General features: G+C 46.4%; 1 protein-coding gene across 1 annotated transcript in view; it reads left to right on the top strand.

Moving 5' to 3' along the window:
- LOC110983880 (histone-lysine N-methyltransferase 2A-like) overlaps nucleotides 1-21,588 on the top strand; it is a 46,711-nt gene that overhangs the window by 21,113 nt on the left and 4,010 nt on the right. Inside the window, exons 16-28 of the mRNA XM_022243508.2 lie at nucleotides 629-2,128; nucleotides 2,667-2,854; nucleotides 3,408-3,562; nucleotides 4,000-4,124; nucleotides 4,625-4,732; nucleotides 6,190-6,348; nucleotides 8,654-8,850; nucleotides 9,523-16,502; nucleotides 17,492-17,800; nucleotides 18,849-18,985; nucleotides 19,453-19,607; nucleotides 19,955-20,038; nucleotides 20,181-20,310. Of these exons, the coding sequence (XP_022099200.2) occupies nucleotides 629-2,128; nucleotides 2,667-2,854; nucleotides 3,408-3,562; nucleotides 4,000-4,124; nucleotides 4,625-4,732; nucleotides 6,190-6,348; nucleotides 8,654-8,850; nucleotides 9,523-16,502; nucleotides 17,492-17,800; nucleotides 18,849-18,985; nucleotides 19,453-19,607; nucleotides 19,955-20,038; nucleotides 20,181-20,310 (10,227 nt within the window). The remainder of the gene's footprint in view (nucleotides 1-628; nucleotides 2,129-2,666; nucleotides 2,855-3,407; nucleotides 3,563-3,999; nucleotides 4,125-4,624; nucleotides 4,733-6,189; nucleotides 6,349-8,653; nucleotides 8,851-9,522; nucleotides 16,503-17,491; nucleotides 17,801-18,848; nucleotides 18,986-19,452; nucleotides 19,608-19,954; nucleotides 20,039-20,180; nucleotides 20,311-21,588) is intronic.

The following is a 21,588-nucleotide window of genomic DNA, read 5'->3' as shown; positions in this document are numbered from 1 at the left end:
CTTGCCTTTGCTTGGCTCTGCTTGGATTTGGTAATTGAATGACTTGGGATCTGACCTTACCTGAAAATGACTTGACAATAACATGATTTGACGCTTCACTTAACAAGAAAGTGACTTGGGTCTTGATTTGTTTTAGAAATTAAATTGGAGTTTGACATGGGAAAGAAGTAGCTTGGTGTGAATCCTCTAAAACAACTCAGATGAGTTTGGAGAAGTAAGGGTTAATGTGTGTGATAGAGTGTGCATGTAACCCTCACTATGGTAAAGTGGGGTAACTTTACACTTCTACCATGCAGGAAATATAACTTGTTTTGAAGTTGATGAGTTCTGGAACAGAAGCGATGGGCTTGGTTTCATGCAGTTTGCTCTCTTTGTCGACTGAAGACTGACTGTACTTTAGCATACTGTCCAAGGCATTCAGTGCATCGGTTCTCAGCACACTACTAACTCACCAAAGAAATGTTTCCCATGTGGCACTAAAAGAATCTGCTTCATGTTCTTTAGTCCACTGCGCATCTTCCGATCTCATCTGCTTGCAAAGTTTGCTGTCACTGTTTTCTTATCAAAGTGCCCGATCCTTACCTCATTGACACAGCCAGTTGCGGCATTCTTGTCTTTCTGTTATCAGGTCAAGCACGGTCGGTCTGCCAACCGTTCAGCTTCCCCTGCGAGTTCCAGCGGAACAACCCGTGACCTCACTGCCTCCCCGGCCCTGAGTGACACGCTGTCAGCTGATTCTCACTCCAGCCCCGCCGACTCCAGGATAGACCTCTCCTCACGCCGGGTCTCGCCCCGATTTCTCAAGGACCCAAAAGTTCTTACAGGAAATCTGGTCCCAAGAGCTGGGGAGAAGACTGATGTAACGTCGAAAACAGCTAGCTCAGTTGCCTTGGAGTCTTGTTCCCTTGGAGACGGACAGAAGGAAGAGGATACAGTGGGTCTTTTGCCAGATACCACTGGTACTGTTGCCAGGGAAACTGAGATCAAAGATGAAGTTATCATGGAAACACTGAGTAATGAATACAGCTCAACTGATGAAGTTGGTACAGAGAAAATGCTCTCTCTGGAGAGTTCTACCTCTGAACCTGATCAGTCATCCAGAGAGCATTCTGAGGGTGGAACCTCTATGGATTTCTCACCAGTGAGATCTTCCAACTCACAAACGGTCCAAAGTACTACAGTGGATACAACCAGTCATAAGGAAACGTCATTGGAAACCAGGACTTCAGGGAATGTGCAGTGCCTCCAAACTGATCTACCGGTCCCACCAGACACTGACTGCCTGAAAACGGAAACACCTGTAGTGCCGACCAAAGATTTTCAAGAAAATGTGGATGGGTCTCCCAAACAGGATTTTCAAGAAAATGTGGATGGGTCTCCCAAACAATCTATACTTCCTGGGGAAAGTGTCACTGAATGGAGTAGTCAAGACAAACAGGATGAAGATGAAGCACTGTCAAGACCTCTGTATCCCACTTCTGCAACCAGTGACGATTCCAAACCAGTGGCTGCCTCTCCCATTGTTGAGCTGAGCGAACAGTCTCCAGATGTAAGAATGCACTCTCCTGAAAGCCATCCCAAGGAAGCAGTAGTTTCTGAACTGGTTTGCCAAATGTTTCCAGAACAGGAAGAGCAATGCAAAAATGAGCAAAACGAAGAAAGAATTGTTTCACTCGGTAGTTCATGCAGAGAGGTTACCCATGCTCAGGGAGATGAATCAAGGAATGCAAGAGATGCACAGATTGAGCAGGGGCCCCAGGACATGGATAATTCTGCCCACAGTGACATTACCAGTGACTCTGCAGACCTTTCACATGTCAGTGCATCCAATGCAAGGGACTCCCCAAAAAAGCAAATCATTCACCCAGCAGCTGGTGATGCCACAAGTCATGATTCTCACCGGATATCTGAAATTCAAACGAGCGACAACTCCCCCAACTCTCAAAGTGTAGTTGCCCCCTCAGATAATGTCTTATCCAAAGATGGGATTAAACATTTGGATGAATCCATTAGCTCAGAGGTGAGTCTTTTCAGAGGTGTGGTGGAGAAGCCGTCAACAGAGGCTGACAACCCAAAAGATCTGAAAGCAGTGAGCAGGAGAGTGAAAAACAAACACTACAAGACTGTTGTAAGTTCAGAAGTTCAATGTACTAGATTTCTGTCATGATACCATCAATGATAGCTTGTCCCTAATACCTCTGAATATGAAACATGCAGAAATGTAATATACAGACTGTTAACCCCACACTTTAGGCAAACACCTTTGTGTCATAATAAACCTGCTGGCTAGAGAAGTGTGATTAGTGTTTTAAACTGAAGCCAGACATAAAGTACAAGTATTTTGCCAGGTATCGGGGTACTTGTCACAGCTGTAAATCTTTTGACACGTTTGTTGCATTATGTGACATGTTTCTAGCAGCATTTTGACTTTCTAGTCTCTACAACTGTCAATGAAAACTTTGGAGAAACTAAACTTATGATACAATGCCGCAAGTAGTGTGCCTGTTTATGTGTTTTCCTTGGTTATCTGGTCCCCAAGTTGCGGTAGACCGGAGGTTACAGTGGGGCATGCCCAAATATCAAGTTTGAATGTAAATATACAGTGTAGACAGAGAGACGAAAACAAGAAGTATTCCCACAAATTGTTTATTTCTCTGACCACCCAGGCCGAGTTTTGTGATGACTGCGTGCGCATCATCCAGCAGGCGTTGTCTTCGGAGGGGGAGCAGTCGCTGAACCTCAAGCGCAACAATCGCACCGCCTGCTCGGTTTTCCTCAAGCACATGACCAAGATGTTCCCCTGGTACAAAGTGGAGTCGTCCAGGTCCTGGGAGCAGAATCAAAAGTTTCCCGAGTGAGTGGACCATCCCACTGAACTTTTAGGGGATGTCTGCATGACACCTGAACCTAATGATGTGAAACTTTAATCTGTAACTGTTATGTTGTCACGGTTTTTACGTTTATCATGTAGATGTAATCTGCCGGGGGTAACTAAGCCATACATGTGTGTGAGTGATGATTGCATGTTGTTTTTGCTGGTGAAGATGACGGTAGCCTAAAACATGGGATGTTGATTTCTCAACTATTCACTTTTTCAAAGTTTAATCCAAGCCGTGAACATCTCACAATTTCTTCTGATATGTACTGTATGCTCTGATTGACTGAATTTCATTGCTCAGCGCAACTTGAAGTTGTCCCTGCATTTTTGTGTTCATTTTTAATGCTGTTGAACATTTTGAGGTTCATTTCTGATTCGTAATCGGTGTCAGAATTGGTACCCTTTTCAACTGATCAAAGTTTTTTCAATCTTCAACGTTGTGGAAGTGTTTAAAAACTGATTTGTGATTTGTGGAGTGTGATCATTGCCTGTCTGATCAACCAATGATTTTCTTCCTTGCATTGTTCAGCGGTATGCTGTCTCAGGCCGTCCTGCCTCCCCACAGTGACCACGAGTATGCTCAGTGGAAGCACACCAACCACCCCTTACCCACAATGCTTCAGCCATCCCCCTTGAAGCGTCTCCCCTTCTCCCCGACAAGCCGGACGCCAGCCAGAATCATCGGTAAAGTTTCAGTCGGTAGCTCTGAAAATCTCACTGTCTCGCATTTTTCGCCTTGTTTTTCCCTCATGTCTCGGCTTCGACTGTTTTTTGTCCCACATCTTAAGCTCCGCATTCAATTTCTGGCAACTATTTACGGAACAAAATGAAATTCCTGAAGCCCTGGGCCCCTGTATCAGGTCTTTGCTCTCTAGGTCTTTGCTTAATGTTTTGCTTAGGATGAACTCTCTGTCTGCCTCTGTCACAGTCTGTCTGTGTTCTGTTTGGCCCCTTCTGAAGCCCACATTGATACACTTTCTCAGCAGCTCTTGTAGCCTATTGAATCCCCTAATCTGTACTTTTAAAGGATGAATATGGTTCTGGTTTTACCGATACCAGTGAAATGTCTTTTCAAAATCCTCTATGGAAGGTGTGACCATCTTTTACGTGTCTTGTCTTAGGAGGAAATGCCCAAGTGACGCCATTGGCCGAGCCAGAAACAGACGACACCAGGAGATGCTGCTTGTGCGGTCGTTTCTCGGACGAGGACCCAAACGATGGAGGCCGGCTACTGTACTGTGGGCAGGTAAAGACAAAAATGCCCAAAGAGCAGATTGATTGTGAGCCACATGAGTCACATGGTTTTAATATCTGGCCTGTTCATTTACCGTTGAGGATGTCTCTAGTCCAGTGGCTTTGTTTGTATTATTTGGCCGTCGTTTGGAAATGCGGCATGTCTGTTGCAAATGCCCAAAGATCCAACCTGGGGAGTCAATCCCCACCTAGGTCAGCATGTGGATGGGGGAATCAGTCCCTGCCTGACTCCGAGGGTTTTCCCCTGGAATATTCATCATGGGTTTTCCTCCCACCTCTAAAACTGAACACCTCTTCATTGTCTTCTTAATTATCACTTCATCCTGTAGTTGGCGCTAAATGAGCTGTTGGATGCACAGATATAAATAAACATCATAACTGTATCATGTAGGAGGGACAGATACCTATCTCCAGAGCAAGAACACAGTGCTGACTGCTTTCATCTATTAACTCTATCGTAACGATCCATCTATTCCCCAACCTTTCTTCCAGGACGAGTGGATCCACATCAATTGTGGGCTGTGGTCAGCAGAGGTCTTTGAGGAGATGGACGGGTCACTCATCAACGTCCATGCAGCCATCTGGAGGGGCCGGCAGTTGGTGAGTCCCACCTCTTCAGTCTCTACCAGTTAGGAAATGTCCTATTAAGGAAAACTACCCTATTCTGCCCTAGATCCTTCGAAATCCACCGGTGGTTTTAGAATTGTCGGACTAGGGAAGGTAGAGCCTAGATTCTATTGCTTCATATGGAGTCCGTGGGCTCAGCCAATGAGTTTACTTGACACTCCCCCCCCCCGAGTCTGAATTTGGGTTCCAGCACTGTGGAGGATTTTGAAAGGTTTGTGAAGGGTCTAATTGATAATTACTTGGTTACAACGGACGGTCAGTCACAGTTGGGTATTTTAGAATTTTATAGAGCAGGGTGTGAGAATACAGCTTTTTGGCTGATCCCAGCGCTTTTTTGTGCAGATGTTGACCGTGAATTTCGGCTTTCTTGTACACCTGGTCTGTACAACACTATGGGAACTTGTTACGTTTCAGCTTTTTGCTAGCTGTTTTCAGCTTCAATTTTAAGTGGCCACTCACACCCCTGATAGACTCGCAAAGTTAAACATATCGAGATCTACAACTGGTTAATCTCTGGTCATAAAAACTGTAATCTTCCACGCTCCACACTGAATAGAAGCAGTGTTATCCACTTCATGCCGGGCATTTTTCAATGTTGATGATGCTGGGCCGGCATGACTATCATTTCTTCCGTTTTCAAAATCCTTCAAAAATTCATCATTTCATTTAACGGTCATTTATAGCCGCACCAAGTAATATTTAGGCACTACTCTAAGTTGACAGGTGACCTTCATTGACGACCGAGTATTTCAGCCAGGCCAGCAGCCTTGTAAACAGCCCAGATTGTGCGGTGTTGTGTAACTGTCTTTGTTCACGGACCTCGCTTAGTGCACTGCTGACCTCTTTTCAATAGGGGCCAGATTAGCGTGCCGCGGTGCTGTGTGGCTCATCGCTGCGTTGGTGGAGAGCTTTCGTCCCCCGTGGTAATCCGCTCGCTCTCAATGCCCCAAACCCTGGTATACGGTTTCGAAACAAGGCTGGATTATCACCACTTTTGAGAGTGAAAAATGTCGGTAATGCCCAGCAGCCTAGTCTTTTGTTCGGAGTACGGTCTTTTGTTACAGGGCCCTGTTTCCTTTGTCCGAGTTCGGAGACCCCGGCCACCCATATAAACCATATGTCTCCGATCCCGGAGTCCCCGGCAGGAAGTGGTTATGCACCGGTATGGAATTGCTGTTTTGTCCTACTTTGTTTGCTCAAATAAACTTGTTTTCCCCAATTATAATAAGATGTCCTTTTTTTTCAAAGCTTCACCCTGGTTTTTGTTTGAACTATGCATTGCATGTTCATTGCTGAAAAATGAAAAGTCCTGCTTAGCTCACAAGTTCACTGAGACGTTATAAAACTAATGAAACTAGCTTGTAGAGGTCCTTGAAAGATTACAGTAGGCATTATGAGTATTTCTTTACGCCTCGATCTTTTTTTGGCAGCGCTGTGAGGGTTGCAACAAGTTTGGAGCCACCGTCGGCTGTTGCCAGCGGGGCTGCCCGGCCAACTACCACTTCATGTGTGCCAGGGAAAAGAACTGCGTCTTTCAGGAGGACAAAAAGGTGTTCTGCAACACCCACAGGGACAAAGTGGACCGAGAGGTAAGTAGCTTGCCACTCGGGATTTGGGCCATGGCTGTGTCAAAGTCTGACTATCAAAGGCAGCAAGAAAATGGCAGGATTATTTTATAAATTAGAAAATATTGAAAATTAGCACAAGTCAAAATTGTAGTGAAAAATAAATGAAATCTTTGGAATGACGAACAAAACTAGATAAGAAGTAAGAAGATATACAAGTACATAGGAAGCTCCGTTGATTATAGATAATTGCAGATATTGATATATTAGCAGCGCGATATCGATAAAACTGATATATCAAATTTATGTGAAAAATGTTTTCAAGCTCAAAACCAGTGCTGAACACCTTTTGCCGTTAGGCGGCTCACCAATTGGTCCTAACCGTGCAGCACACGATAAGTCTGCTGGAATTTGCAAGCTTCTTTAATCTTCCCCAAACAAAAGAGCACCTGACAACACCAACAACCTGCAGTCATATGCATACTCCTGCCAGTCTGCGATCTGAGCAGCCGGCTTCATTGATGATATGCCTCATGAATAAAAACTCTTCAAGTCCGGCCAGACCGCATTTGGAACGCCCGGCGTCACTGATGGCTCACCTCATTTTAATATGAATGCGTACTCTTTAAGTCCTACATAAACAAACCCTACATAATACTACAAATTACTAGTTGTCGTAAAATGTAGTATTCAGCCCTGTCGCTTGTAAGAGGACATGACTTTATTGTTCTGTGAAGCCATAAAATACAATAGAGAAGACAATGTACCATACAGTGCTGAGGCACTATGAATGCATGGCTTTATTGTTCTCTGTACGAGTAACAATGGAAGTAACCTAGCTAGCAGTAGTAATTTGTAGCACTAGTACTGAGTAGTGTAAGCAAAACAATATGCTTGGCAGTTAGGGTTAAAGGATTTAATCTTTATTTAACAAGTCCGCAAGACCACGACAGTCGTCAACAAGATCAGACAGTCTGCAGGATCAGAGAAAGCCAGTGGTGTCGAGATTCAATTCATGAAAGGGGAGTGAGGGGTTTATTGGGCTGAACCGCTGAACACTGTAACAATTTATTGCCTTTGAGTTTCTCTTGAGCGGCCCGCATCAAGTACTATTCTAGGGAAAGGCACTAACGTTCTTCTTTCACCTCGGACAAGACATTGTCTGTAATTGTCCATTATATCAGTGCTTTCGATGTATCGATTTCAAAGTTAAAGTGATGTCATTCATGTTGATATCAAAGCGAAATCAATGTATCGGATATTATCGATATATTTACAGACCTTAGTACATTCGGCCGACTGCGAAGCACAGCATATATGAGTTGGCATGGATGAAACAGTGACACATTTGAGCAAGTGTCAGAGTTAAGTCCCTTCACAAGGCCAGTCACAAGTCCCATCACAAGGCCAGTTAATAGTCCCTTCACAAGGCCAGTCACAAGTCCCTTCACAAAGCCAGTTACTAGTCCCTTCACAAGGCCAGTTACTAGTCCCTTCACAAGGCCAGTTACTAGTCACTTCACAAGGCCAGTTACTAGTCACTTCACAAGGCCAGTTACTAGTCCCTTCACAAGGCCAGTTACTAGTCCCTTCACAAGGCCAGTTACTAGTCCCTTCACAAGGCCAGTTACTAGTCCCTTCACAAGGCCAGTTACTAGTCCCTTCACAAGGCCAGTTACTAGTCCCTTCACAAAGCTAGTCACAAGTAATAGGGTGACCAATTGCTAAAGCATGTGAATCGGCTTAAGACAGAATGACTCATGGTGGACTTCTGACGGACTTATAATTACAAGTCCCTGCAGGGACTTCTGATGGACTTGAATACTACACTGATTTGGCCTGTTTCCTGTACACATTTGACATGTTTGCCTACCAAGGCCCATACCACTGCTGTTTGGTCAAAAAATGGGGTTCAGTAGGATAGTTAGTCAACAGATGTGCTCAGATACATGTATTATATTATGAAGTAGTTAAGTGCAGTGCTGTAGACTACCAAAATTAAAAAAAAGCACTAGCAGCAAGTGGATGTGGCCATTTTACCACAGGTACTAAATGGCCCAAGAGGTAACTCGCTTGAAATTTAGTTTCATGGCTCTTGCTACATCTGAAAGTGCTGTTGACGGCTACATATAACGGTACCAGCTGAATCTTGTGGCTATTATGTAGCCATTCCCTATAGGCATGTGTATTAATTTACTAGGGACCTTAATAGTCATAATGTGACAAGGATCGGTGTGTGCTCAATGACGATGAGAAAACATAACCAGAACCTCTGAAGGATTGTATTTGTGGCAGGTTTCAGTTTGTTTGTTTTTATTTCACCATGCAGACCATCCAAGAGGGTAACTTTGCTGTCCTCCGGCGTGTTTGCGTCAGCTTGGACAACATGAAGCTCAACCGCAACTTCACCCAGGGTCTGGAGGTCAGCCGCATCAACATGATGGTGGGATCGCTGACCGTGGATGACCTGGGGCGCCTAGGGCCGGCCTCGGACCAGCAGGACACGCTGTACCCGCTAGAGTTCAGGTGAGGCTTGATGCCTGAGTTTGAAAGGAGTTATGTTTCCTGTGCATTAAAAGTGCCAAAAATATGCCGTTTTGGTCGACAAGCAGAGCTCTGTTACGCGAACTTTGGCAAGAAGAGATGGTTAGATTCAGGGAGCATCTCAAATGAAGAATTGCTGAAGACCATTCCAATGAGTTCATACATTTCCATTTCAAATAAAGTTTTCCATGAAGGAGCATACTAGCTGGAGCATCACTTTCAAGCATCAATCACCAATGGATTTTGTCTCTGAAGCATTTGTAGCCATCTGTGCTATGGAACTCTCACAAGCTACCAAGAGCAGTCCGCACAGCATTTATTTTTACCCTCATGGTCACATCACAGATCTACAGCAGTGTGACTTGATGTTTCACTCACATCAATTTTAGTCATCAATGTGACATTAATGTGAATTTCGCACAATTGTTCAGAAGCTTAAGGCCTCTGGACTTCACAATATAAAGATAAGAAATCAGTGTAATCAGCCATTTTCCTGATAAAACTGTGCCTTTGATTTTGTGAATGCTGCTCAGAATATGTGGTCTAAGTTCGGATAGAACACTATATAGAATGACATCGTTTTAATGTCCACTTTTTCTTTTTTACTTTGCCATTGTGTAATACAGTTCTCAACATTTTTCCATGTGCACACAGGTGCCAGAGAGTTTATTGGAGTACATTTGATGCAAGACGCCGCTGTGTCTACACCATCCGCATCTTTGAGTACAAAGCAGCTGCTACCCCAAAGTCTCCCCTCGATGTCAACCACACCACAGCTCACAGCCCCGGAACCCTCAACAGGCGGAAGTCTCACCCTCACATCACGGAGCTTGGTAGCGACATGCCCATCATCCCCGAGATGGACGAGGATGGTGCCCAGATTCTAGGACTTGAGAAGCCTGGGGTGGAGATGATGGACGGGGTCTTTGAGCTGTCCTTGGACAGCACTGGGCTGGAATCCCTGTTGGATCCCGAAACGATGCTGCAGTGCGAGGCGGAGCTCCGAGATGGGGGCGTGGACCCAGAAGCTGCCTTGTCTGCAGCCCTGGAGCAAGTGGATGCTGAAATTGCCATGCAAATGGATGAGGCTGAGCTAGCCATGCAAGACCAGTCCCAAGGGGCAGAACTAGAAGCAGCAGCCACTTGCTTAGATGTTCCTGATGAAGGTGTGGATGCTTTGAGCAAGAGCTGTCCAACATTTGAAGCTCAAGAGCTACCTGAAGCCTTCAAGACCTCCCCTGAGGATATCAGGCTTACCCAGTCCTTTCCATCTCCCTCTGTCAGTCTAGCTATGAACACCACCGGCCTGTCAGAGAAAACTCTGAAACACTTGCCACAGGGAGCTATTACAAATCAGAGAATGACAATTGCGGATGTACAGAGAGATGACTCTGATCTCTCAGATAACCTGAGTCGGATGGTGATGAGTTTGAATTATGCTGCCCAGTGTGGGAGAATTGAGGAAGCCAGGAGAAGATCTTCTCAGGACAGTGAAGCCTCATCGAGTATGTCTGAAACGAGAGCACTGGCAATTAACCCACCTGAGCCTACAGCTCAGGCACCATCAAGCGAGCAGGTTTCGTGTACTTCTTCAAATGTTGCAATACCAGTCAATTCAGAGAGCCCCAGCTTGACCACAAATCAGGGCATTAACTGCATTACTACCATGAATTCCCCGGAGGTGCCCTCATCAGAGACAGCGGTACATTGTACTCGAACAGATGCCGGATCTGAAGCAGATATGTCCAACATGCCGTCACAGACACTCACTTCCAAAGGATCTCTGGACTCAAACTGTCGCAGTCATGACTTGGGATCTGTCCTCGCCACCACCTCAGCTGAGGTTTCAGTTTCAGATAGGCACGGGAATGTGCCAACATCTCACACGCCTGCCATCCCTCGGACAAGCAGCAGCTGTGGGAGCCTTGCTTCCCCAATGCTCGATACCCAAGCTGAACTTTGCTCGGAGAAGGTTTCATCCGGGGACACTCCCACAAGATCTATATTCAAATTCATCGACAGCCTGTTGACAGAGGGGGTTACCCAAAAGACCCTTGCACATGACTTGCCTTCACCGTTAATATCCCAGAAGACAGAGAGCAGCCCTCCTGGAGGCCTTCCTCTAAGTACTGGTGAAGAGCAGGAGGAGACAACAGAGGAGAGTCTTTCCTCCAAAGCTTGTGGTGCTTCTAGAACAGTACAAGTGGGAAGTAATGAGGGAGCTTGTTCCAAAGGTCCTGTGGAGCCTAAGCCAGCGGATAATAGTCAAATTAACCATCAAAATGAAAGGTTACCAACAGTCACTAAAACTGGTAGTGGCAACACTCCTAGAGGTTGCTTAGTACTGGCAGGTTTTGAATCAGACTCTCAGGACGGGTGCTCCAGTTCGCAGGAGAGCATGGGTGCCTCGAAGAGTACACAAGATACCTGCTCAGATGAGGACACCGACCTGAGCCAGCACACGAGGGACATCGTCGCAGATGTAATCGAGCTGGAAAGCCTGCGCGAATATTCGGCCAAGCGTGGAGACCTCTTGTCAGTCACAGAGAAGGATGACGGCCAGCTGAATGAGAGCGAAGTGGACTCCTCCGTAGGCACGCCTGGTGGCACTTCAAGCACTGTGGAACTGACACCGCAGCCTATGCTGAATAGACGAAGTCTAGGTTGCCACCTAGAAACTGGGAGAACTCTGTCAGAAAATAGAGAGTATCAGAGTGCGCATCCTGACGCAAAATTGACTTTTGATGCCAAGAGTGCAATTCTCTCAGAATTTGAATTAGAATCTAACAGAATTCATGCAGTGGGTTCTGCTGAACAGTCAGATGTCATAGTCCAGTTTAAGTCCAGTCACCCAGCTCTATACATGGAGGACCCTAAGCCCTCATTACTTAATGATATTGAAGCTGTTGAAGCTACTCCTGGAAGAAGGGATGAATTAACCGACCTACAATCCTCTTTGAAAAAGGAGCTAGACACCCTTGGGATTCAGTCAAATGTAATTGATGACTTGACTGTGGATGCAGGATCTACATTAAGTGCAGCTGCTCTGGCACCTTCAGCACATGCATCCTATGGAGGCTTGAAGAGCTCATCAATAGAAGATACAGCTGTCAGGAGCTCTATGCAGTGTGGAAAGCAAGAAGTGGACAGGGATGGAGAATCCCCAAGGACGGCAAGGCAAGTTTCTGTCACCGATGAGGCTAGCTGCAGTAGCAGTCTCGGTGCAGAAAGCATGGAAATCGATGCTGGTTTGCCAGCGTGCTTGTCATCGGAATGGGAGAGTGAATCTTGCAAAGCTGAGAGGGAATTCAATGAACCGGAACACACTTGGACAGATAGCAAGGTTTCTGCCAGCTCTGCAGAATCTGGACAGGGTGGTCAGGGAGAGACCGTGATGCATGAGGAATTACCTGCTACGCAAGAAGTGCTGATTGACGAAGTTACTCAAGGCAAGTGCTCAGATCATAAGAGACACCTGGATGCAGTTACACCCTCAGAAGGCGGCCCTGGGTCTGCAGGAGAGATTCCAAAAGTTAGTGCAGAGAAAATGGAAGAGCCACTTGCTAAGAGAAGGAAAATAGAGGACCCAGAGGCTGATGAGCCCCACAAGATTTCCGAGTCATCTTCGCAACATATTGCTCAAGCTGAAGTTAACTCTCAACCAGCTTGCTCCGACCAAGTTCTGGATTTGAGTCTGCCACCACACCTCTGTCCTGATCCTGATGAAAAGAATGAAGGCCCCAGGAGTTGTAGCCTTTCCAGCACATCCAGCTTGACCTCTGCTCCCAGAGGTGGGTCCATCAGCAGTCTCTCTGTGCAATCCTGTGAAAAAGAGGCGGAGCAGAATGCAACAACTGGAAGCACTGTGGGTCTCGATAAAGATGTAGCCGAAATGGAAGTTGACAGGCCCTTGCAGTCTCCCAAAAGTGTCTGTGGTGAGGGGAATGTGCTGGATATGAGGCAGATAACGACAGCGTCAAGTCAAGGAGTCAGTGAAGCGGTTGAATCAGAAGTGTTGGCTGTCACGTTGGCACTGGAAAGTAGACCCGAGAATCAGCCTTGCTGCACTGCCGAGGAGGCAGACGATGATGTTTTTCTTGAGAACAGTTACAGGGATACAGAAATGCATACAAGTGATCGTGGTGAACGCATCTCTGGCGAAGAGCCTGTCAAGATGGACATGTCCCAAACGCTGCGAAAAGCAGTCGTTGTCCTCCATGACATCTACAAAGTGCATAATAACAGAGTGCGAAGTATGTCCTGTGATTTGTACTCAAGTCCTTCGAAAGATTCTGAGAGGTCCATGCCAACCACCCCAAAATCTGACAGAAGCCTGTCTCTCAGTTCGGCTGCGTCCCTCCCAACAAAAGCCAGATCACTACCAAATACACCATCGTTTTCACAGAGTCTGTCAAAAGAGTCATCTACTCTTGTCACAGGTGGAAGGCGTGAAAGGGGTGCGTCTGAATCGGAAGTTGCCCATATGTATTCCAGATCAGAGAAGGGTGATGACCACGTGGTTTTTGAATCTCACTGTACGGCAAACGATAATTTGCTAGAGGAAGAGCAACTGACAAAATTATCTGAGACACTCAACCAGAACAAATTTCATGTCAGTGAAGGCACAGAGGAGAGAGAAGTGCCAGACAAAGGTGTCACAGAGGCAGCAGTGGAATACATCCTGGATGAGAAAACTGGCAGTTTTGTTGCTGCTCCCATCTTTCCCGACAGTAGTAAGGATGATTTTGCAGCTAGCCAAATTCCTCTAGAACGAAAGAAGTATCCGATGAGGTCAACCTTCTCCCGTCTCACCCGCATCGTTGAGAAGTCAGAAGAGAGAGTTCCTCGCCGCAAGAGGAACTCAAGCAGCGCCTCGTCCTCCAAAGAGATGTCCTTAGAGGGCATTTCATGCAAGGACAATGTTCAGCTGGAAGGTGATGAGAGTGAGCCCACACTCGCAGGAACACCCCAGCTGCCAATGAAAAGACGTCGGGGTCGGCCCCCTAAAAGTAAGACTCCAGTCTCAACCAGGAGAGAGGAGGACGAAGAAAGAGATATGGATGCCTCTCAAAATGGAGCCCAGGAAGAAAGCAACACATCCTTTGGGCTATCTCTGAAAAGTGCTCAGCGGCGGCTGCAGATTTCCATGAACGAAAAGGGAACCAAGGGAAATGACAAGGGACACAAGGAAGGAGATGAGTGTGAGACAGGGACACGGAGTTTGAGGAGGAGAACTACAAGAGTCCTATACTGTGAAAATACCAGAACCCGAATTACTGCCACCCTCAACAACAAGATTACCACTGTTCCTGGTGAAAAAGATGGGCAGAAACCTGAGGTAGAACCCAAAGAGAATTCGCCAGCCAATGCAGTACCTGCCAAGACAAAGGACAACAAGCAAACCACCGAAAGTGAGACGGCAGTAGGAAGGCAGATGCCACGTGATGAGCTGAAAGCAGACAGCAAAGATAAAGGCATTGATTTGGATGCAGTAAAACCTTCTGAGGAGCCTAGGGTCTCGTCTGCAGAACCAGTCAAGCCTGTGAGGCGGTGGCCTCTTAAACGGGTCATGGGGGACTTTGTGTCCAACGAGGCGCTGCTGGATCTCTGGACAGGGCTTCAGCCAGATTTAGGCCCCTTGAAGCAGAAATCAAAGGAAATAGAAGAACCAAAAGTATCGGAGAGCTCAGTTGGGTCCATCGTGCCCAAGAACCCCTCCGACAAAAATAAGAAAGATCCTGCAAAGGTTGTAGTCAGCACCAGTTTGGTTCCAAGAAGTGTTTCCCGCGTGGTTGTCTCAACATCATCGCCTGTGGTCACAGCTGGTTCAGCAGGCCTCTCGATCAATCGAAATGACTACCTTAAGTGTCTCTTCCGCAGCAATGCTAGCAGCCAGCTGCAGAGGGTCAAGCTGGCTACGAACCCACAGAACAAGACCGGAACCTCCGAGTGCATGATCACGAGTCGCCAGGTAATCCTGCTGAAGCCCGGGGAGGTGCTGAAGATGAAGAACACAGGAGAGAGAGGGCGTGGTCGAGGCAGGGGTAGGGGTAGGGGAAGTGTTGGGCAAGAGGTACACCAACAAGCAGATCAATCCCTCCAACCATCCCATCAAGACAAGCAGTCGTGCTGGACTGTGGAGACAAATCGCAAAGTTGGAGAAAACTCAGTCATTACTAGCCCAGAGAGTGATGGTCCCGCTGCCACCGATGCCTTAGCAGATGGACCAAAAAGGACCCCAGTTGATGATAATGCTGCCCTTCAGAAAAAACTGTTTGAGAGGACCGCCGCATCTCTGGGTTTTCAGATAGGTCAGGCTAAGTCTGCCAAAAAATCCAGTGCGAACAGTGAGCCAGTGAAAGCAGGCCCGACGCCCCTCACAACCAAAAATGTGTCCGGTGCCTTCACTACAATCAAGACTTCGAGAGTCTCTACGGCAGTTTCTGTTGTGCCAAGCTTGTCAAGAGTTTCAACTGCCCAGAGTATCTTGCGACCGTTTGGGGCATCAGCTGGAACAGTTACTCCTAAGGTAACATCCGTCCCGACAGTCTCCACCCCACGTGCCTCAGCCAGTCCTGACAACATGTCCCTTACACATGTGAGCGTGCCATTGTCCCGGACTTGTACCAAATCGGAAACCACTGGTTTCCTGCAATCTCCTGTGTCGTCTCCTCCTGTAGTTACACTGGTGACCACAACGCAGGTGCTCAACTCAACCAGTCAGTTTCTGTATGCTTGCCCTACTACAAGCGGCTCGTTCAACAACCAAGCAGAACAGGCACAGGAACCCTCCCCAGTCCGCCCTGCCTTGACCAGTGCATACTCCACCCTGCTGCCCACTGTCCCCAACACCGGTACATCTTCCGTTCATCCGTTCTTGAGCCAGGTCAACACACCCAGATCCATCAAGACATTGCCAAGCATCCTCAGCCCTGTCCTAGGCTGCAACACCGTCATCCCCGGGACAACCAGGTCCCCTTTCACACAGTTCATGACCACCCACGCTCCTACACCTGTCGTTTCGGACAGGGCCTTGTTCGCTCCAGCAACAACCATAATAGGTGACGGGATGCTGCCACCTATTCCAACCAGCCCTCTCCCGGTTTCAGTCTTGCCCTCCCAGGCGTCGCTGTCACTAGCATCACCTCAGAATGCCGTGGACCAGCTCTGGTCCATCATCCAGCAACAGGCTCAGCAAGCTCAGTGCTTGGGCATGCAGCCCATTAAGCAGCAGCAGCAGGATGACCAGCTCCCCATCCCTACCACCTCCGTCTTGCCCGAGGCTCCACCGACATCCATCCCTTCTGCTTCCTCCCCGAATCCCTTGAAGAGGCCTGCCCCAGAGGAGCGGGACAAGAAGCTCGTCGGGGCAAAACGTCGGAAGAATCCAGTCGAGACGCGGATCTGGTTTGACGAGTTGGGCCAGCTGCATGCATGCGAAAGTTTAGCAGTGAGCTCGCCTCTGCAACATCCTTCTTCCCAGGAGAGGCAACTGAAACCCTCCCGGCCGAGAGCTCGCATCAAGAATGCCTCAGGTCCGAGGATGAAGATGCCCACCTTTTCGGAAAACCAGGATGATAGCCCCTTGACCAAAGCAGATGACACTGAAACAGCATATGGGAGTCTAGCAAGAAGTAAATCTGATTGTTCATCATTGCTTGTTTGTAAAATAGCCTGAGCTCCCTCGTACATGTAATTAACTCCATACCTCTAAGAACGTAGTCTTTATTCTGATAATTCTTGATACCAGGTTTTGAAATCTTGCTTTCAAACAAGAAATGATTATTAAGTCAAAATCAATATACCAAAGGTGGTCATATAAACAATTTGGCATTTAAAAATAACCTTTATTTTCAAATAAGTGTTTTTTTTCTGGGGGGTACTTTGTTGGCAGATGATACAAGATATGATTTCAGCTTTTTTGTGTAGATGTTGACCCTGAATTTCAGCTTTGTGGTACACCTGGAGTGTACAAACGTATGGGATCTTTTTAAATTTCAGCTTTTTGCTAGCTTTTTTTAGCTTTAATTTTAAGTGGCCACTATACCTCTGATGTTGAAAACCTTTGACATCTGCCTGTGTGACGAGACACGGCATTTTTGGACATTTGTTTTGCCCACCTGTACGGCCCTTCCTCTACTTGCGTCAATCTGGCAGACCTTCTCCAGCGCACCCACTAGTTTTGAGACATCCTCGGATGATACAAGGTCTCTTGTGCAATTGTCCCTCTTGTCTGCCCTCACTGCTGTGGCATGGTACTTGAAGAGTTTGGCCTCAAGGAAGCGTCGCGTGGCGCCCTTGATAAAGATTTTTACGGTCAACAGCACCGACTCTGTGATGGCATTCACCCCTTTTGCCAGTTTCCCGATGGGATGATTTCATCAATGTGCCTAGTTTTGCCATTAGTGTTACATTTGCCAGCCCCAGAAAATGGCAAAGATTTTGTTTTCATGCTTTTGGCCAGTGCTTGATTGTTGCTTGCTACAAACATTTTGTGAAGAAATAGCAACAGGTTTCCCTTCTGAATGTCCAGTAGTTTCTGGTAATTTTAGGCAGCAGCATACAATCAAGCTCAACCATCCAAGTTCCTAAATATTTCGAAAACACCTTTTTTTTTTCACAGCCCAAGGCAACACTTCCAGGAGACCAACAAAGGTACCCGCCCGCATCCCACCCAAAGCCCCCGCCCACCAAGTGGACCCCCAAACCTTCCAAGCCTCTGACGAGAACAAGGAGAATCTGGTGGATAGGGGTAGCGCCCCCCGGCCAGCCCCCGTCCAGGCCAATGAGGGCTTCAAGCTGCTTTTCGAGGTCAAGAGTGACGATGGGTTCGAGACCCGGGCGGAGACCATGGAAGAGGCGTGGCGCCAGGTGGTGGAGAAGGTGCAGGAACGGCGTAACGACACCCGCTTGAAGAGCCTGTCATTCGCTGGTAAGGAAGATGCACGTAATGTTTAACTTGCCCTTTCCCTCAAAGGGGTGGAGCCCATCGTCTGGTTTCCAGACCCCCAAAAATCCCCATGAATATGATAGACTGGTTCCCGCCCCCACTTGGTTTCCAGACGTCTCACAGATGTCCTCCGAACGTAGAGAGCGATAGCGAATAATGAAAGCGGAGGAATACTGCAGGTTTAATGTTAATGAGGAAACCATGTACGCTTGAAACACAAATCAAGCAGGAGTTGATAGAATATTTTGCCTTTTCTTCTTCGTTGCCGAAAAGAACTTCACCATAAACTGTTTATTTATCTAACATTTAACAAAATAACCACTGATTTGAAATAAATTGCCATAAACTAATTTATCGATGTGATCACCCTCTGATCAACAGCATATTAACAAGGATAGTTACTTGTGTATTATTTGCTTTTCAGCTGAAATGTAACTCATGTTTTTAAAGCATTGCTATCGGTCTGACAAAAATTAAATATTCAGCATCCAAATTGACAGGGCTAATCGCATACTCAGACCTGCCAACCTTGCCGTATGCCTTTCTGAGGTCAGGCATTACCACACAATAGATTAAAAGGTATTTAAATGAGCCCTCAGTTTATTTAAAATTGTAATCTATCGTGTGGTAATACCTGACCACAGGAAGGAGTACGGCATAATGACAGGTCTGCTTACGTGAAATTGCAGCTAGCTCTCGGTCCCTGAACAATAGGGATGGGGACCAGTCTGTGCATTTAAGAGATCTGTTGGTCTCGTAACCATCACAGTGGTGTGACAGTATAGGGGTAGACCTCTTCCCATTTCCAAAATTTTTGGCTGAGGGATGATCAGGATTTCAAAAAGTGTCAATTTCAAACGTGATGAAATTTTTCTGGTAATTTCCCAAATCATTTTACATACCTACCGGTATTGCCTGCGACTACTTCAATACGAGACATATTTTACACCACTGGGAGGCATGGTGACTAGGCATTTTCTGTTAGCTGTTCAATGATTTCTTTGAGCTGAGTGTACCGGTGTTTCTCCAGGTGTGGATTCCATGAAGATGCTCGGAATCAAGCATGATGCCCTGGTCTTCCTCATCGAGCAGCTCTTCGGCGCCAAGAACTGCAAGCGATACCAATTCAAGTTCCACCAGCGACATGCTGAAGCGGCCACCGAAGAGGTGAGTGACCACTCCCTGGTCATCAAACACCGGTCTTGCATGCCCAAAACAAATGACTGTTCTACATAATATGTGATATTTAGTGTGCAAAACATTTCCTTGTGGCCGAATAAAATTTGGCTTGAGTTGACGTTTAGTGGTGAAATATGGGAAGCATGAGAATTAGGGTCTTAGATTCACGGGGCATCGTTTTGGTTACCTCTGTTTTTCAAAAAAAGACTAGGTCATTCTAGAACCAAGTCCTTGAAGTCACCACACCATTTGGGACATGTTCAGTGCATGTGGGTTGGCATACGGTTGCACTGACAGGGCCAATGTTGCATGCATATTTTTATTGCCAAGTGTTTGTTTGTTACAAAGTATCAGGCATAGTACTTGCATTTCAGTTTGAGGTAACAGCAACGAAATGTATCTTGTGTAAACAAAATTGATATTCTGGCTTATCTGCTGTTTTTTTTCCCCGCAAGGAGCCACCACTGAATCCTCACGGCTGCGCCCGTGCCGAGCCCTTCCAGTCGCGTTCCCACCACGACATCTTTGATTTCCTGGCCTCACGCCACCGTCATCCCCCTGAGCTGGAGGAGGACACGCAGGAGCAGGACGTGCAGCACAAGTCAGCCAAGTAAGGAGCCAATCAGAAATGAGATTGCAGGGTCACATGATGCATTTCACCCAATAAGGACCAATATTGACGAGTTGTTTTTCTCAAGACCTATTCTGTGGTTGGATGAGGTGTTTTTTATCTTCTTGATCACCTGATCTTTATCAGTCAATCAGATCTTCTGCGGAACTTGACAGAGGTCTGTTGAAAGTAGTCAAAGTTTTTGACAGAAAAATTTGGAGTCCCAGTGAAATTAGAAAGATTAGTTTTTGACAGAGTATATTCAGATTTTTCGAAGAAAATGTACCACCTTTAAGCTACCTTCAAGGCGTATTTATCCATTTGTCTCTATTTTGCATCCATCACAGGCGAGCCACCAGTCTGGATCTTCCCATGGCGATGCGATTCAGACACCTCAAAGAGTCAGCCAGGGAGGCCGTAGGAGTCTATAGGTCAGACATTTCTCCTGTTTGAAGACCTCCCCTCTACCCACTCCCCCCAAAACACCTTAAGACCCCAAAAGAGTTAGTTTGGTTTGAATGCAGAACCAGAACCAGTCATTTGAGTCAGTGACTTCTTTGTTTTTCTCCCCAGGTCCAACATTCACGGTCGGGGTCTGTTCTGTAAGCGACCCATTGAGGCAGCCGAAATGGTGATTGAATATTCCGGTAATGTCATCCGCTCCATCCTGACAGACAAGAGGGAGAAATACTACGAAAGCAAGGTGAGACTGGATTCTTGTACTCCAGTTCTTAGGATCTGTATGACCTATCACACTTTTATCTCTTCTAATCAAAGAAAGTTAAACTTGGAACCTCCTCAACTTTATTGGGACCGTGCAAAACAAATAATGATTACCTAGATCCCTTGAGAAAATACTCTGCTGTCCAATTAACCACTACCAGCCGGGGACTCCGGGATCGGAGCCGTATGGTTTATATGTGTGGCCGGGGTCTCCGAACTCGGACAAAGGAAAACAAGGCCCTGTAACAAAACACCGTACTCCGAACAAAACACCAGGCTGCTGGGCATGACCGGCATTTTTCACTCTCAAAAGTGGTGATAATCCAGCGTTATTTTGAAACCGTATACCAGGGTTTGGGGTATTTAGAGCAAGCGGATTACCACCGGGGACAAAAGCTCTCCACCACCGCAGCGATGAGCCACACAGCACCGCTGCATGCTAATCTGGCCCCTATTGAAAAGAGGTCAGCAGTGCACTGAGCCAGGTTCGTGAACAAAAGACAGCTGTATAACACCGCACAATCTGGGCTCTGTTTACAAGGCTGCGGGCCTGGCTGAAATATTCGGGTGTCAATGAAGGTCACCTGTCAACTTAGAGTAGTGCCTGAAGATTACTCTGTGCGGCTATAAACGACTGTTAAATGGAATGATGAATTGTTGAAGGATTTTGAAAACGGAAAAAATGATAGTCATGCCGGCCCAGCATCCTCAACGTTGAAAAATGCCCCGGTCCGAAGTGGTTAACCTTATTTTTAATTTCAGTTTTGCTATATTGAAGGGTGTTTTGATACCCATGTGGCTTTTGTGTACAGACAAGTTTCCCTAGTCTTGAGGAAATCTGTGATGTCATCCTAAGGAGAAACCTCCCTGCTTGCATTGATTTGTGCACCAAAGAAATACAGGAATTGTGTACAGGAAGTTGATGTACAAATTTAATTTTCTTTGGCGATCTGTTGTTGTGTAAATACTTGGCAGCGTGCCAGTGAAAGTGCATTTCTTGTTTATAGATGTTTTAAATGAGCAAATATTGGTTTTACATTTTTTAAGAAAAACAAAAACTGATCAGCATTTTCCGAACAGTTCCTTTGGTTGTCCAGAAAAGGTCTTGACAATTTTAACTGATTAAGTAGTGCACTTTGGAAGCTTCAAACTGACAAAAGATTTGAAGGTTTTGAAGTTGAGAATATAGATGCATAAAAAGTGAGCTTACCTCGTTTGAGAATTAAGAGTGACTCGGGTCGATCTGAATTAAATCTTG

The sequence above is a fragment of the Acanthaster planci genome, linkage group LG10, assembly GCF_054643075.1.
Source record: "Acanthaster planci isolate LZ-2023a linkage group LG10, COTS_SCS, whole genome shotgun sequence".
Classification (NCBI taxonomy): domain Eukaryota; kingdom Metazoa; phylum Echinodermata; class Asteroidea; order Valvatida; family Acanthasteridae; genus Acanthaster; species Acanthaster planci.
Note: the sequence above shows the minus strand (reverse complement) of the source record. Positions and strands in the feature narration are given on the sequence as shown.